This window comes from Dromiciops gliroides, chromosome 1 (genome assembly GCF_019393635.1).
Source record: "Dromiciops gliroides isolate mDroGli1 chromosome 1, mDroGli1.pri, whole genome shotgun sequence".
NCBI classification, from domain to species: Eukaryota; Metazoa; Chordata; class Mammalia; order Microbiotheria; family Microbiotheriidae; genus Dromiciops; species Dromiciops gliroides.
The window spans coordinates 224,863,771-224,881,348 of NC_057861.1; the positions used below are offsets into that span (position 1 = coordinate 224,863,771).

Sequence of the window (17,578 nt, forward strand, 5' to 3'; positions counted from 1 at the left end):
AAAGTTTGTTCACCTCCCTTCCTCCTTTGCTTTGCAGAGGTAAGATACCACAGGTGTCAAATACAGCATATATTAGCAGACTTAAAAAAAATTATTGATTAATTTTGCTGATTTTTTTCTCTTATTTTTCTTTTAAAAAACATAGGTTTTCTATAAGGGTTTGCTTTATGAGAGAAGGAAGGGAAAATATATTAGAGAAATTTAGGTGATAGAAAAAAGATTCTAATAAAATTAGTTTACAAAACCCATTACACTATCATCACCTCATAGAAAAGAGAAAGAAAATGTGTCCTTTTAGTTTCTCATCAGGAGAACTATTTTTTTTATTGTATTTTGTGGTTGACAACTTGCCAAGGAAACCTTACAGCTGGTATTGGTATGCTATGGTCCAAGGAGTTACAACGAGTTGTATACAACTGAACAACAACAGCAACAATGGTCCACAAGTGTCTGCATCAGGGGAATGGCCTATGTTAGGCCAGGACCAGATTACACAGGGACAACTAGATGAAAACAACTCCCTTGGAATATAGTGTACATGAGCTAAGTCTGGAGGAGGATGAGAAAAGAAGGAGAAGAAACACACCTGGGCACTGTCAGGGACCTCATGGAGGTCCTGGGAATCTGGGATTGTTGGGGGAGGGGAGGAAGGCTGCATTTGTTATCTTGTAATTTTGCCAGGGCTGACTCTAATATCGGATCAACTTCCTTTATACTTCAGGTCAGTAGGAAGCTTCATTGTGTATTCATAACTGCTTTCCATTGAGAAAGCAATGAAAGCTAAGACTATGGTTGTTGAAATTTCCACATATGCTCCAAATGACAGCTGGTTGGCTAGCTACACATTATCTCAAATGAGATAATAAATGGGAAAGGGCTTTGAGAAGTAGACAAAAGCAAGGTGGTTATTATCATTGTTAATACTAATAGTAACAACAATAATATTACATCAGTTTTGCAGAGAGGTTTCAAAATGTACTAGGCAGCAAAAGTCCCACTAAAAATGCTGAGCAGATACTGTGTCCACCCACAGCATCACAATCTACCCCTTTTATCATGCGACTTTCACATGAGAAGCAGCTGGGTGGTAGAGTAGATAGAACACTAGATTTGCAGTCAGGAAGACCCAGGTTCAAGTCCTGTCTCAGTCACTAATTAGTAGTGTGATCCTGGACGGGTCATTAAACAGAGCCATTATACTCTTTTTGCCATTATTCTACTGGGCATATGAGTTAAAAGAAGTGTTTATGAAGATCAAGAAGAAAATAGATGTAAAGTGCTTTGCAAACCTTAAAGTTCTTTTTGAGTGTGAGCTATTGCTCATTATTATTATTATTATTATCAGGGTTAAGCATAACCATCTGCCTAAAGCAGACCCTCTCAGGACATGTCTTTATATAAATATAGGTTCTTAATGGGGTAAAAAAGCAAGAAAGACACAAATAGGAAAGTCTATGTCTTTCAGACGAGTTTGATTTTTCAATGTCTTGGCAGATAGACTGAGCTTGCTTGCTTCCTTCCTTGCTTCCTTCCTCCTTCCCTCCTTCCGCCTTCCTTTCCTCCCTCCTTTCCTTTTTTTTCCCTTCAGAACCTTTGTTCTTTGTACTTACAAACAATGCACAACTGTTCGTCCTTCACCACCATTATACTCTTCTTGCCACTTCTCCACCTGGCGGATAAGCTTCAAGAAGGAGCGTTTGGACACTGGTGTATCCCTATACATTGGCCAGCCCAAGAACTGGAACTGCTGTACCATCCGGTATCCATCTTGGGGCTGTGGAAAATCAGATGACAATCATGGAGAAATAGGCACTACACTTTGAATTCCAATGGGCTTATTTCCCTTATTTGATCTTTTTATCAAAGTGAAACATTATTAAATCAGACATTGCCTATAAATAACCAAGACAGTGTCTACGGGCCTAGAGAGTTATGATTTTTAATCTTCTTGTGTTATAAAGAACCAGGTGCTTTAACTGACAGGCCCAGAAAATAAGAGTGGAGCAGAATACTTGCACTCCTGCAAAGACCTAGAGCAAAATGTCAAGGTGTAAGGATTTAACAGATTGTCCACAGGTCAGAAAAAAAAAAATGGCTTTACTTTAATCACAGGTGAGCTGAAGGGGAAGAATAAGTTATAATCTGAGCATCTGTGCACGAGGGGTATGAAGTAGATTAGGGACACTTATCTCTGAATTTCATGTAAGGAAGAAATTGTTTTGTTTACTTATTTGAACCTTGCAAAGATATCAATATTGCATTAATTTTTAATCCTGATTAAACCTTGCTGCAGGTTTCAATCAAGTCTTCCTCTGCTTATCAGAAAAAAACAAAATAGGTTTTTGCTTTCTATACTGACTGAGACCTAAATGAAAGTAGGCGAAGCTGGATGTGATCCTTACCCTGGATGCATTATAAATTCGGAATATTCGACTGATGATGTCCTCTTCTAAATCAGCAGAGACAAATTCTACTTGGATAGGGCCGTGTCTGTGGACTCCATTTTCTGGCCAGTACTGGGGGCAGAGCTGGATTCAAATGTGTGGAAATAGGAGGTTAATGAATTATAAGAGAACTTTTACTCTAGTGGTTTGGACAGGTCCTCAGAGGAGAAATGCTCCTGCTCTTTAACCTCTATTGCATCATTTAAATGGAGTTAATTCTTTCTTGCTTGGTTCTAGAAATGAGATTGATTCTCTCTTTTATACTGCTGATAAGCCATAGTCCCTAGACAATATATGACTTTGTAATGAATGTCAATTAAATCTCTCCCATCCAGTCCTCTAATCTCTAGCAAGTCCTTTGGATTGGGATATTCATTGGGAACAGTCAATTTACATCCTTAAGTTGTGATGTACTGTGATTCATCCTAAGCACTGGAACTTGGCACCATGTTAAGTACTCAATAAATGCTTGCTTCCTTCCATCCATCCATCCATTCTAGGGAGTGACATCTATTCTGGGTTGAGAAAGAAACAACCCAGTGAACAATACCCCCTGCTACACAGAAGGTCAGCCCACTTCTGGCTAAGACTGGTAGGTACAGTGGGCAGAGGCTGTATCTTATCTAGTAGTAGTAGTAGTTGTAGTTGTAGTAGTAGTAATGACAACTAGGTGGCTTGGTGGATAGAGTGCCAGGCCTAAAGTCAGGAAGACTCATCTTCCTGAGTTCAAATCTGGCCTCTGACACTAGCTTGTGTGACCCTGGGCAAATCACTTAATCCTGTTTGCCTCAGTTTCCTCATCTGTAAATGAGCCCTAGAAGGCAATGGCAAACCACTCCAGTATCTCTGCCAAGAAAACCCCAAATGGGTTTGGACACAAAGACAACAATGAAAATAATAGTAGCTAATATTTCTATGTGCCAGGCACCATCCTAAGGACTTTACAATCATTATTTTATTTGATCCTCATAACAACCCTGGGAAGTTAGTGCTATTATTATCTTCATTTTACAGATGGGGAAACAGAGGCAAGCAGGGGAAATGGCTTTTGCAGGGCTACAGGGCTAGTGGTGTTAATAGCTAGTAAGTGTCTGAGGCTGGAATTGAACACAGATCTTCCCAACTCCAGGCCCACTGCTCTATCCACTATGCCACCTAACTACCCCTATCTAAAGTTACCTAAACTTTGTGTCTCCCTAGCACCTAACATTAGGAGAACTTAATATTTGTAGACTATAACTAAAAGTAATTCCAGGTCAGGAGTTAACCAGGAGACTAGAGTTATTCTGAGATTTTTTGTGGATTTATATCTATTTTAGAAAAATTTGAAATAATTTTGTTATCTCAGTAGATCAGATCTGCAATGTATTGTGATGACCCTAAATCCTCAGAGGAAACTATGCACTGGACTCTGCCCTAGGGTGAGATAAGAATTTGAGAGTAGATACTTTGCCACGGCAACAGGTTTTGAATTTGAGAAAGTCCCTTGGGTCATATAAGGCATTGCCAAGTTTTCCTTATAATTTTTCTTCTGAAAAGACAATCCCCCCCAAAGTTTAAAAATGCATCTACCCAACTACCTTTCCTTCTCCTGATTCAGTTCAAGGATAGAATAAAAACAAAATCAAACTAAAAAACTCCCTAAACGTTTCTCATTAAAAAAAAAAAAAAGATAGGCTAGAGTGGACCTTGGGTGAACTTTGCTGCATCATCCAATACTTAAAAAGGATCTTTCTTTTTTCTCTTACAGCTGTGTCCTCTCTCCCTTTCCTCTTGGTGTTGTACCCATGTTTCCTCATCTTGTCCTCTGAAGTCCAACCCAAGGATGATAAAAGTACTTGACTTAATTTCATTATGTTATTGAGGATTTTCCATGCATGAGCCATATGCTTATTGTATACTTCAAAGAAATGAAATTTCATCTTTAGCATTTTCTTTGGTAACATAGATCAGAACCTCTCACCAGGTTCTGAACCTGGGGTCTGTGAACTTTAAAAAATTAAAAAAAACGTTTTTGGGGCAGCTAGGTGGTGCAGTGGATAGAGCACCAGCCCTGGATTCAGGAGGACCTGAGTTCAAATCCGACCTCAGACATTTTACACACTTACTAGCTGTGTGACCCTGGGCAAGTCACTTAACCCTAATTGCCTCACCAAAAGCCAAAAAACCCAAAACAAACCATTTTTAACCCTAAAACTTTTTTTATTAAAATGTTTTTGACAATTATTTCAATATGATTGATTTCTTCTGTTGTGTTGTTGCTCGGTCATTTCAGTCAAGTCTGACTCTTCATGATCCTATTTGGGGTTTTATTGGTAAAGATACTAGAGTAGTTTGGCATTTCCTTCTCCCAGCTCATTTTACAGATGAGAAAACTGAGGTAGACAGAAGAGACTTGCTCAGGGTCACACAACCAGTAAGTATCTGATGGCCGATTTGAACAAGGGTCTTCCTGACTCCAAGGCCTGGTGCTTTGTTCACTGTGCCACCTAGCTCCCCCAATTTCCTCTATAATCCTGTGTGTTTTATTTTCTGTATAAAAATATTTATCTGAAAAGGGGTTCATAGGCTTTACCAGACTGTCCAAAATGGTTAAGAAAATTTAGTCTATATCTTAGTAGGTAGTTTTTGTGAATTGCCGTGGGTGAAAAAAATCCTTCGTTTTGTGGCCAGCCTTTTCTATAGCAAATTTTATGCAGTTGAAGTCAATCACTTCTGTTTTTACATTCCTCAAACATCATGGCATCATTTATCTTAAGATAGAAGGGATCTTGAGGGGGCATCAAGACCAACCCCTTTACTTTACAAATGAGGAAACTGAAGCTCTAGAGGTTGTGACTTATGCAAGGTCACATGGCTAGTCAGGGACTGAGGCAAGATTCCAATCTTGGTTTAAGACATTAAATAATTCCTTCCTCCCTCTTGCAACCTATGGTCAAACCCTCTGTTCAAAGACCTTTCTCCCCCTCTAGACTGATATTTGGGGTTATGATTCTTCATACCTGAGTATCTTTCTTCCCCTATCTAGCCCCTGCTGAGCTATTGTTGTTAATCAGTATGTGGTCTTAGGAAAAGAAAGGTCTGTTATGCTTGTAGCCATCTACTAAACCATCTACTAAGCCATCTACTAGTTTCCTGAGGACAATTCCAAAGACAAAGCAGGTCTTTTCTCTGACCTGCTCAAAGGCAGTTCTGCAAGCCTGAGTTCTGTATAACTGCATCCTTGATTTCTTATTCCTCTTCTCCATATATTCTCTCTTCTTTTTTTTTCCTCCATGAGCATCCTTTAGCCCATCACAACTCTGCCCTCCCAGTTGGGCCACTATATCTCTTAACAGTATTTCTATCCAGGGATCCCCAAAATACATTTGCATGCTAATAGAAGCTCCTATTTGGCTCTGGGGAGTTTCCATTGCCTTCAATTACAATATTTAAAAGACTTAAGAGACCCACACATATCCTTTAACAACAAAGCCTCTGCACTCCTGATAAGGATAGCATCAAAACTAATAATTATTTGGAGGAAGAATTTTTTTATTTTTTTAAATCAGGTTCAGAAATCAGTGCTGATCTTTGGAGGTCAAAATCTTCTTACATCCATGTCTGTATATTTACAGTAGCACAGTAGTGCATGCTTGGTGATGCCACCTGGAAGTAGCTTTAAATTGGAAAGACAATTTTTAAAGGTTTGAAACACTAAGCTCTGAGGTAAGAGTTATAAGTCTATTTCTTTTGCCTAAATCTAAAGCACTGATGTATTTGATATGGAGTGGCATTGTGTAAAGAGACTTAGCAGGTTTTTCAAAGGCTTTAATAATAGATAAGTTTCACAGAGAGGCAATGGATGGGAAGGGGAAAGGTCAAATAAGCATTTATTAAGCACCTACTCTAAGCTAGGCACTAGGCCAAGTGCTTTACAACCTCACAACAATCCCATGAAGAAGATAATATGCTCACCCCCATTTTACAGTTGAAAAACTGAGGTAAACAGAAGTAAAATGATTTTCCAAGGGTCACACAACTATGAAGTGCTGCAGGGTGAATTTGAACTCAAGACTTCCTGACTGTAGGTCCATATAACTATCTCTGGGCAAAGAATCTACCAACCCAGGGTTTCATCAACCTCCCCCAAGCAAAGGAAACATGAACACATTTTGCTCAAAATTCTCAGAGTAACAAGATGATTATGACATAATATCTGAATTTTAATAGCTGAATTTTGATATAATGCATAGCAACAACCCTTATGGGACTTTTGTTAGCTTTTAACTTCCTGATGATATCTAAGAAATTTTTTTGGAGGTGTGGCAATAGGGAGGGTAAATCTAAAAGCCTTATTTTTGATAGCATTTGTCTGTGGCAGGTGGAGTAGATACAAAGCATATTAAGTAGTCTCAGGTAAAAAATGTTCCACAAATGATGGTCTTCATACTTTTATACAACATGCCAGTTGAATCTTTAAAATAGATACTCCTTGTCACAGGGTCTCAACAATTTTTCTTCAGATTAAACAGAGTCAATTTTAATCTTACATATACAAAAAATAGGTCACTTGGCACATATCTATCCACTGTTGTCAAAGGAAAGCCTTAGATTTTCTGATTAAGAATGAAAATGAAAAATAGTTTTTTATTATTGCAACTTTTATGTCACAACAGTTTTCAATTACAAAAAGTTGTATTTACTTATTTTTAAACACTATTTCCATCCATTTGTAAAGCCACCATGTAAAAATGACAGCATGCTGGTGTTTATTTTCTTTTTTTGATACCCCAGGATACCAACTGTTAAAATTAATAGGACTCATGATGGGGCATTGAGACAGTGATAAAGCCTGTACCATGCACATTTAAGCTGCTCTGCCTGGTTTTTGGTTGATGGGGGCTGGTTTTGATTTTCACTTGCTCTCTCGGTTCAACTTCCTAATCAAAAGCCTGTCTTTTACTCATAGTGGAGAAATATGAATTTCCTAAGCTGGGGTTTGGCTCTTGACATACTGCATTCCATGCTTTGCCCAAGTAAACTGTGTAGAAAATGGCTTTAATGGTGCATAACACTTCCATGAACTGGACCTATAAATACTTAAAGGAGTCAAGAGCTATTCTTGTACAATTGCAATAGCTTTTAAGTTCAAATGCTCTATTTAGCGTTTCCTAAAAGACTGACTCCCCAGAGTCTCTTTTCCTACACTCTGAAAATCACCTCTGTGTCCTGAATACAAGTTTGAAGTTCTTTTCTCTTTCCCTACCATTCCTTGAGTAGGTGATGAGTGTTATGGGCTCAGACGTTTAGCACTTAGGATGAATGCCTAGAATTCAGATAGTTGTTCAAAAGAGCATGTCAAAGACTCCAAGTATTTTTCTTTTTTAAAATTGATTTGGATAGAAAGCAATGTTTTAGCATATCTTAGGATTTATGCCAGTCAAAAAAGGGAAGCATTTAAACAAATACTATTGATATCACTTTTGCAGGTGGTCAACAAAGAGCTAGACTCATGTCATCTCATTTGATTCTTAGAAGAACTCTGTGAGGTAGATGGTGCCAGTGTTATGACCATAGAATTCTCCAATGAATGAGGAAAATGAGGTTCAGAGAAATGATATCCCAAGGTCAATCACTTTGGAGCTCGAATGGATTTGAGTCTGGGTTTGGGGACATGATGTCCAGTGCTCCTTCCATTATATGCTGCTTTTATATTTGTATGTGACATTTTACATTTATATATGGCATTTATATACTGTTTTATAATGTCCTTTATATCTGTTATCTAATTTGATTGATTAGTCTTTCTTAGAACCTCCATTTTTAGGAAAGGCCCAGGCTAGCCATGTTTACTCCCTTATTTCTCTTTGGTCTCAGCTTCTGACTCTCCAGACTTTTTCCTCAACCACAGTCCCTGAGCATTTCCCACCCCCTTCTCCTCTTGCAGCTTTCTTTTATATGCTGTCTTCATCTATTAGAATATAAGCTCTTTGAGGACAGGGGTTTTCTTTAGTACTTAATAAATACTTATTGATAATGCTTCAAGATAGGTTACACGAGTATTATCATTCTCACTTTACAGATGGAAAATCTGAGACTTAGAGAAATTAGTGACTTACCAAAGGTCATGAGAATAAATAAATAAAACAAGTATGTGCTCCTATGTGACTGTTACTAGGGGGTGGAGAGTGGAAGGGATGGAAGAAGTAGGGGAAGGTTTCAGAGTTAGGGTAATTAAACCCAAAGAACTGTGAGCTGGGAAATTAGGACTATGGGTTCTACCTTCAGATGTTACTCTGGACAAATCCGTTAATCCTTTTGAGCCTAAGCGTCTGACTGCCTTTACAAATGGGGGAAATCTACCCTGCCGAGAGAATCAATGGGAGAGGGACTATAAAACATTTAAGCTTCTTAAGCAAAAAGACCTACACAAGTACAAGGATTATTGTTAAAGTTTCATTAACTAGATTTCATGACAGAGCCTTAAAAATATAACATAATGGAAATACTTAGAGACATTTGGAGAAGTGACTTTGGTGTCCCTGTGAAGTGACAGATAGAAACCCACCAAACAAGGACTAGGGGAAGGGAAAATCTCTCTCAGTTGTCCTACTTAAATGACCTACCTCACGACTAGGACCATGGACAGGCTTCGAGCTGGAAAAGACTTTAAGGGTCTTCTAGTCCAAATCCTTCATTTTAAAGAGAAGGAAACTGAGGCCCAGGGAGGTGACTTGTCTAAGATTATACCGATCATCAAGGGAAGAGGCAGAATTTGAAATCAGACCTTTTTTTCCCTTGTCTCTTTTTTTTTTGGGAGGGGGGCAGAGCAATGAGAGTTAAGTGACTTGCTCAGGGTCACACAGCTAGTAAGTGTCAAGTGTCTGGGGCTGGATTTGAACTCAGGTCCTCCTGAATCCAGGGCCAGTGCCTTATCTACTGTGCCACCTAGCTGCCCCAGAAATCAGACCTTTGGATTCCAAACCCAGGTTTATGTATCCCCAAAAGTAGTAGGGCACCTCAATTTAAGAATTACATTCTTCTTTCACTTTCTGCACCTTCCTGTTCTAGTCTGGTGTTCTCATTTATTTTTACATGCAAACCTCAGATAGCTACGTTGGATACTGGTCCTTGCTGAAATAAGAAACATATTAAAACTTCCTAGGAGAAGGCAAAGAGCTACCTAGTTTTTTGTTTTAAGTTATTTGCACCCTGTACCTATTTTCCAATTTGTTCCTTCAATTCCAGATACTTTACAAGTCTGTCTGGAATTTTAGCCATCCACAATGCCCTACCTTCTGGTATATACATCCCCAGGTGTCTTGTCCCTATGTCTGACTTTTGACCCATATCTTTCCCTAACCTGGTTTTGGCTTGCTTAATCTTCTTTTAATTTGTTTACTTTCTCATACCCAATACCTGCCTGACTTTTAATAGCATTACTCAGCTTCGCCAGTCCCAGATCCTTGAACTTCCCACCTGATGCTTGCTGCCCATGCTACACTATGATGCCTCATAAATGATAAACTAACACATGCAGCCCTGCCAGCCTCTGATCGATCCTGTCCTCAGTGAAAGTGGTTGTTGAAACTTACCTGTGCTGGATCCACATCATTTAGCATGACAACAGACGTACAGTGGTAGTCCAAGACCAGTCTCCAGAAGTCTTTGACTGTGTTTGGCAAAGGATGCTGGGTGACTATAAAAGCTGAGGGCTGTTTATAGCTCTGCAAAAAGCAAACAGAGAAAAAGCCCACATCAATAAACTCATAAAAATGTGAAAGAAAGAGGTTGATCCATTTAGCTAGCAGTTGTGCTTGTAAATACAGCACAGCCTTACCTTGGCAAACCACGATAATGCTACAGCATATTTGACAACAGGAATGGAGGTGGAAAACATTCCCTACATTTAATATTTATTGAGTCACATCATCCTTATCAATATCAAAGTATAGGAATTCTGGACCTTGGTTTACCTCTCTGAAAGTTCACCATAATAAAGTGCCTCTTTCTCAATAAGAGTACTTCAGCTTAACCAGTGGTGTTTTTTTTGTTTTTTTTGTTTTTTTTTAGTGAGACAATTTGGGTTAAGTGAATTGCCCAGGGTCACACAACTAGTAAGTGTTAAATGCCTGAGGATAGATTCGAACTCAGGTAATTCCTGACTCCAGGGCCGGTGCTCTATCCACTGCGTCACCTAGCTGCCCCAACCAGTGTCTTCTAAAACTCTTTAGATACTCATTCATTCATCCAATTAGCATAGAACCAAAGATTTAGAGCCAGGAAGGACTTTAGAAGCCATCAAATCTGATCTCTTTTTACACAGAAGAATCCTGAGGCACAGAAAGGTGAGTACTACTACTAAGAGCTAGTATTTGTATAGAGCTTTAAGGTTTGCAAAGCACTTGAACAATTTTATCTTGTTTTATTCTCATAGCAACCTTGGAAATTAGGTGCTGTTATTTTTACAAATGGGAAAACTGAAGCACCTAGTGGTTAAGTGATTTGCCTATGGTCATACAGCTAGTAAGAATCTGAGGACAGGTTTGAATTCAGATCTCCCTGACTCCAGATGAAACACTCTGTCCACTGTGACACATAAGTGTTTAAAAAAAATAAAGGAAAGGTGGGGGAGGGGAGGGGGGCACAAGCATTTATTAAATACCTACTATGTGATAAATAATAAATAATAATAAAAGCACCTGCAGGTAGTGTGCTAAGCACTTTACAAATATTATCTCGTTTGATCCTCACAGGAACTGGCTCTTTCCCTCACTAAGACTATAAGCCCCTCAAGGGCAAGAATGCTTTTGCTTTTTGGGGTTTTTTTGCCTAGCATACAGTAGGCACTTAACAAATGCTTGTTGAATTGAATAATTATAGCACAAAATCGAATATATAAGTGTCTCAGAGATTTGAATGAAATGTGAGTTCAGGGGAGGGAGAGCTCACTTCCATTTGTAGGGATTTGGGGAAACCTTCATGCAAGAGGTAGGTTTAGACTCTGGTCTTCAAGAAGTCATAAATTTTAATGAGGGAGATGGGAAAATAAACACTTGACTTGTGGCAAAAACATTTTGAGCAAAGAAACAGCCAGCAAAGGGCTGGATGCGTTTGAGGGGACAGCAAGAAGAGCAGTTTGGCTGGAATATGGGGTATTCCAGGGTGAGTTAAGAGAAGGCTGCAAAGGTCAGAGGAAATCAAACTTTACAGGACCTTAAATGGCAAACTCATTAACCAGTTTGGACTGTCAATGGAGCAATGGAATGAACAGAGGGATGTGAAAATAGATAGAGTGATCAGAACTGTGCATTTGAAAGATTTAATCTGACAGTAGCACATAGTCAGGTTTGAAGTGGGCAACCAAGGAAAGAAGACTGGAAGGAGCGGGGTTTAATTTGTCTGCTATTGCAGGTGAGAGGTTCTCATTTAAAAGCCAACAGTCAGAGTATCTACCATGAATCATTTTAATGCAAAGCTTTCAACTTTGTGTTTTTTTAAAAAAAATAGTTAAAATATACCCATTGCTTTTAAAAAATCTGTTTTCTTGTTATTTGTATATGTGAGAGTTTCAGTTATTCTGGCTATAAAATGTTACAGATGCTCTTTAAAGCTCTGGAGAGTTTAAAGCAAGTTTAAGTGCCCTTTTTTTTACTGGTATCATACCAATAGTATTAAAAGTGCCATTATAGCACTAAAAATATTCATTCACTTTTTCTTCATTGAACAGCAAATGTTCATTCAGTTAGAAGCAAACAGACTGACAGGAAGTAATGGGTTGTATACTACACTGACAGGCCATCTCCATCCCCCCTCCCCACGCCCCCAAACCCAGTTAATTACTGCCCAAATTCAGAGGAAAAGGAACTAAAATAATCCTGCATACCATATTATCCCACTTTGCTGCCTTCATGATTTCATAGGTTTCCCTTACTCTTAGTCTGGATAGTTAAAAATGTAAGTGTGTGAAAAGTAGCTGAGACTTGTTTCATTTATCAGTCCTCCAGGACTGACTGTCCCTGAGGAACTGGACAACCTTGGCCTTGACATAACTGATATGTGGGATCTTGAATTCATCACTTAAAAATATTTTGTGTCTTCAGAGAAAAAATATGTAACAAATGAATAGGATGAAAGAAAAAAAAACTCTTTCTGATCTGTTCTTGGAGCTCCTGGTTTGGTAAAGGCTTATTCTTCCTTTCTTTCTGACTATAGATAAGAGGGGCTTACATCCATCAGAGCTGCGTTGATGTAGTTGCTGCTCTCTCCATCTATTGTGATAAGGAAGGGCAGGCATCGGTCTGGGGGCAGGATATCCATGCATCGGTTTTTCTCATGATTTCGGGGTAGAAGTGCTATACTGCAGTCTTCCACACGCAAAGTTGGAGTTACCATGTTTAGAGTCTATATTAACAACAAAAGAGAAATTTAAGAAACCATCAGCTGCACAGTAGATAAGTTCTGGGTTTGATATTTTTTAAAAGTCCAAAACAAACCGGATATACTCATACATATGTGTATATAAATATACACATACATACATATATAAACATATTTAAATATTTGCATGTTTATACACATTTATGTTATATATACACATAGATGTTTTGTTTGTAAATACTTATACAAGAGTTTTGTTTTGTTTTTTTTTCCAATTAGATTGTTTTGTGGATCAGGAGAGGGGAGTGTTAGGGATAGTGTTGACAAGAAGGAAAGAAAGAAAGAAAAAAGAAAAGGTCATCTGAGACATTTAAAAGCATTTATAATTTTAAAAGCATTTAAAAGAAAACACATAAAAGGGAACAGAAAGGAGTTTATGGGGAAACACAAACCAGATATCTTTGACACACTTTAAAAAGAGCAAACTATGTAACTGAGATTCACCATTTCATATATAACCCTTTTCTCATTTGCTTTGTGAATGAAAATGTTCTTTTTTGATGTTGGTTGAAAATAAAATTTTTAAAAACATTGTTAAAAAAGAAACAAAAAATGAATGCATTTTTAAAGAAAAATTTATTAAGATCTTATGTGCTAAGCACTGTATATATAAAGACAAAAGTGAGATGGATATAGACAGATAAGTATCTAGGGTTAAACTTTTCCTTCTAATACTCTATATTTCCTAAATTTATTTAATAATGCTCAGTGATATCAGAAGTGGAAGGTCAGCTTAGGCCACTGTGGTGGATTCTGACATGACTCAGTTTAAAGTGTGGCTAGGGCTGGCCAGATGGCCAGTAGTTTAGAGTCTGGGGAACACAGTTTGCCCAGATGTTCAAGTATACTTAGGCAGGGCTCTATCTCATAGGAAGAAGATAGTGTGGAAAGAAACCAAGAACCTAAGTTGTAATATCAGTCAGCAGTACCAAATATCACTGAGAACCCATCAAGAGCATGGCACTCCTCTCATTTCAACAAGGATATTTATTGCATGATTCTTTCCTCCCAGCCCAGGGAAAAACTGGATCTGTTGGTCAAGTGGTCCAAGGACTAAAGGTGGAAAGGAGCCATCCATTAATCAGATTTTGGGATAGTCCTGGGGGGGGGGATCCCTCAAAGCTTATGTGGCTTACCCGAAATTCTTCCTTGATCTGGCTTGAGTTCGTCTGAGGGTCTAGCTTGTTCATGTCATAGTATAAAGACCTAACCTGGGATGCTGGGACAGATGTATCTCCACAAAGACAGGCTTCCAGGATGGCATCATGGATAAATACATATTGCTCCTGATAGAGTGGATTAAATCAGATGGTCAGTAATGGGGAACAAAAGATAATGCAATGTAACTAGAGAAGAAAGAAAGACCAGTGTGATCATAAATAGTGAATTCTTAGAAGACAAAGAAAAACATTGTTTAGAGCAGGTGTTCAAAATTTGGGGGCCATGAACTTAAAAAAATATGGCTTTGATAATTGTATTTCAAATATAATTGGTTTTTTGGTAATCCTACATATTTTATTTGATGCATTTTAAGACATTCTGAGAAGGGTTCACAAATCCATTTTACCATATAGCAACATTCAAATATCAGTTAATGTGATGATGATTCTTAAGTGTTTATTAAAGCAAGTAGGACATGACCTTTATCTGGAAGCACATCATTTATGACTTTATAGACTTTAAAAATTATCAATACTAGGGGGCAGCTAGGTAGCATAGTGGATAAAGCACTGGCCCTGGATTCAGGAGTACCTGAGTTCAAATCTGGCCTCAGAAACTTGACACTTACCAGCTGTGTGACCCAGGGCAAGTCACTTAACCCCCATTGCCCTGCCAAAAATACCCCAAAAAACAAACAAACCAAAAATTATCAATATTCCCATTTTTAAAAAAACAATCTACAGCTTGGACTACACTGATTTGGACTTCAATTTGCCCAAATACATGGTTTACTGTACTGACTTTTGGGATAGTTTCCCATTACTTTTTAAAAGTCCCTGCAAATAAATAGTACTCTATACTTTCCAAATTTATTTATATCTACTACATGACTCTTACCTTTAAAAAAGGATAATCATCACTCTAAAGACTAGGCTCAAAAAAAGCAGCATTTAAAGTCTCTGTCTAGTGTCCTTTATGTTAGTTGTACAAGGAAATTTGGGTTTCTTTGCAACTCAATGCCATTTCATAGGGTAATTTCCAGGTGTCCTGACACACAGTTAATAAGATAAAATGATTAATGCAAATTTGCATTTGCTAGGGGACATGAACCAAGTCCTTTATCTCCAAAATGTAACTGCCCCAGGCACCTTGCATTTAATTTTATAGCTAAGCAAGCTTGGATGACCTCCACAAACCAGACAAATTCCTATGCCAGGCTAGGAAGTGTGATTTCAGGGATGACAGGTCTTTTCTGTTCCCTGGAAAAGCACAAAAAATATACTTTCTCTAGAGGTTACTGGACACATGCCCAATTGTTGTCTGAGTCAGTCTACCCCAGTTATTGGCTATTTTAAAAGTAATGATGGAAATGAATTATACTATGTGCTTATACAATGACATCTATTTCCTTGACCCAGAAGCCATGTGACAATAAGACCTAGCATTTATATACTACTTATCTCAATGTATCCTCACAACAAACCTGGAAGGTAGATGCTATTATTACCATTTTGCAGATGAGGGAACTGAGGCAGAGGTCAAGTGACTGGCCCAGAGTTACACTAGCACTACTTAGCATCTGAGACCAGGTCTTCCTTACTCCAGGTCCAGAGTTCTGTGTACTGTACCACTTAGCTATGAGACATGCGATGATATTAGGTTCTACCCTGTGGTTATAAACCTTTATTCTAAATTATCTGTATTCACCTGCCCTCTTTTTAATGTTTGCAAGGAAAAAAGTGGGACTGGCTAGACTTGTATCATTTTTTCCCTGTAGAGACTTGAAAGAAGAACACTGACTAACTATGATTTTCTTTTATTCTTTTTAAACATTTCTGCTTCCATGGCATATGTAGTGGACTTAAAGAGGAGATCACAACCGACCATACCTCTGTTTGCACCATATTGACTCTTCGAGATCGTAGCTCTCTCACACAGTTGTATATGTCTACTACACCTTCTCTTTCTGCCATGTCTAGCATGATGTCAATGACAATGAAACAACCAGTCCTACCAGCACCAGCACTGCAAGAGAGCAAAATGCTGATTAGTATGTGAAAAAGAAGCCACTGTATTATTTGTAAAAAACCAAAACAAACCAACCCCCCAAAAAACCCCAGCCCATTATTATCAAGACAATTTCTACTTACCTGCAATGGACCACCAATGGGCCTGCATTAGGAGGACTCTTGGACTTGACCTGTCGGACAAACCCAAGCAATCCTGTTGCATGGTATGGCACCCCATGATCTGGCCATCCTGTGAAGTGAAACTGTCTAATTTCTCGGATTTCATGAACTCCTCTCTGCCATCAGTTTGATAGTGATGAGAGAAAAAAGAAAGAGGAAATGGTAGTGAGCAAAAACAAGTAAACACAGGAATTCCACGGTTGCCTGAATTGTCAAGTTAGAATTGAATGACTGAACCTACTGGAGAACTAACTAAATGCAAGGGGAAGAAATTAATTCTTTTTTTGATTAACAACTGGAAAGCTTCTTATTCAGGTATTTGCAAGTGTCTTGGGGAAGGTGGAGTGTTTGGAGAACATCAAATTACATATTCAATTTAAACAGTAAAAGAGGTTTCTTTCTTTCTTTCTTTCTTTCTTTCTTTCTTTCTTTCTTTCTTTCTTTCTTTCTTTCTTTCTTTCTTTCTTTTCTTCCTTCCTTCCTTCCTTCCTTCCTTCCTTCCTTCCTTCCTTCCTTCCTTCCTTCCTTCCTTCCTTCCTTCCTTTCTTTCTTTCTTTCTTTCTTTCTTTCTTTCTTCTTTCTTTCTTTTTTAGTGGTAGTACCTTCCAATAAGCATCATCTGCTGTCTCTTTTCAGATTGCTCAGTGAATTTAGTGGTCCGGTGAGGAATGGACCCAAGTATCACACATACACAGGTAGCAGAATAGAAGGCAATGCTACACTATAAAGATAAGTTACCTTGTAAAATAGCAAGTGCCCCATGCAGAAACTGGATGACCACTTTTGGAGAAATTTGTCGGGAGGATTTCTTCCTTTGGCTAAGGATGAGCTAGATGACCCTGTCAGCCTCTTCCAACTTTATGATTTTATGAAAGCAACAACTTGAAGGACATCTATGTTCTTGTCATTGGGCTGCAACCTCTTTGAGGATAGGGCCTGTGTTTTCTAATCTTTTTTTAGACTAGTTATTGCCTTGTATCAGGGCATCCAATAGAGAGTTGTGCAAGAAGTCGAGGGGCTGAATGAGTGCTCACTGATTGAACCAGGAGCATTAACCAGAAAATGAGACACAATGGCTTTCTAGCTGTAACTCGGTCTGTCAGGTTTCTCTCTTTAGTAAAGGCAAAACTTTCGGTATGTGTGGAGGTCATCACACACGTCTCAGAAAAAATAATAACCTAAAAGGCACCAGCTATTCTGATAGAGTTCAACAGACTTGGGAGCTAAATGAGAAAGCTTGGCCTTGGAACTAAAGAAAAGGTGCAAGCTCTGTGAATGGAAGGCTCTTCTTTTGTTTCAGGAACAATAGAGTTTATTTATACCCACATATCTCACATACGACAGAGTACATGTGTCAAGGTT

The 17,578-nt window shown here is 38.4% G+C and overlaps 1 protein-coding gene across 10 annotated transcripts in view; it reads right to left on the reverse strand.

Moving 5' to 3' along the window:
* The window catches only part of PTPRM (protein tyrosine phosphatase receptor type M), a 1,039,589-nt gene that overhangs the window by 19,465 nt on the left and 1,002,546 nt on the right, over nucleotides 1-17,578 (reverse strand). For all 10 annotated transcript variants that reach the window (XM_043975661.1, XM_043975656.1, XM_043975655.1 and 7 more), the window contains 7 exons: nucleotides 16,178-16,332; nucleotides 15,917-16,052; nucleotides 14,003-14,152; nucleotides 12,657-12,830; nucleotides 10,022-10,153; nucleotides 2,403-2,528; nucleotides 1,611-1,774 (listed from right to left, as the gene is read on the reverse strand). In XM_043975661.1, coding sequence (XP_043831596.1) covers nucleotides 1,611-1,774; nucleotides 2,403-2,528; nucleotides 10,022-10,153; nucleotides 12,657-12,830; nucleotides 14,003-14,152; nucleotides 15,917-16,052; nucleotides 16,178-16,332 — 1,037 coding nt within the window. The remainder of the gene's footprint in view (nucleotides 1-1,610; nucleotides 1,775-2,402; nucleotides 2,529-10,021; nucleotides 10,154-12,656; nucleotides 12,831-14,002; nucleotides 14,153-15,916; nucleotides 16,053-16,177; nucleotides 16,333-17,578) is intronic.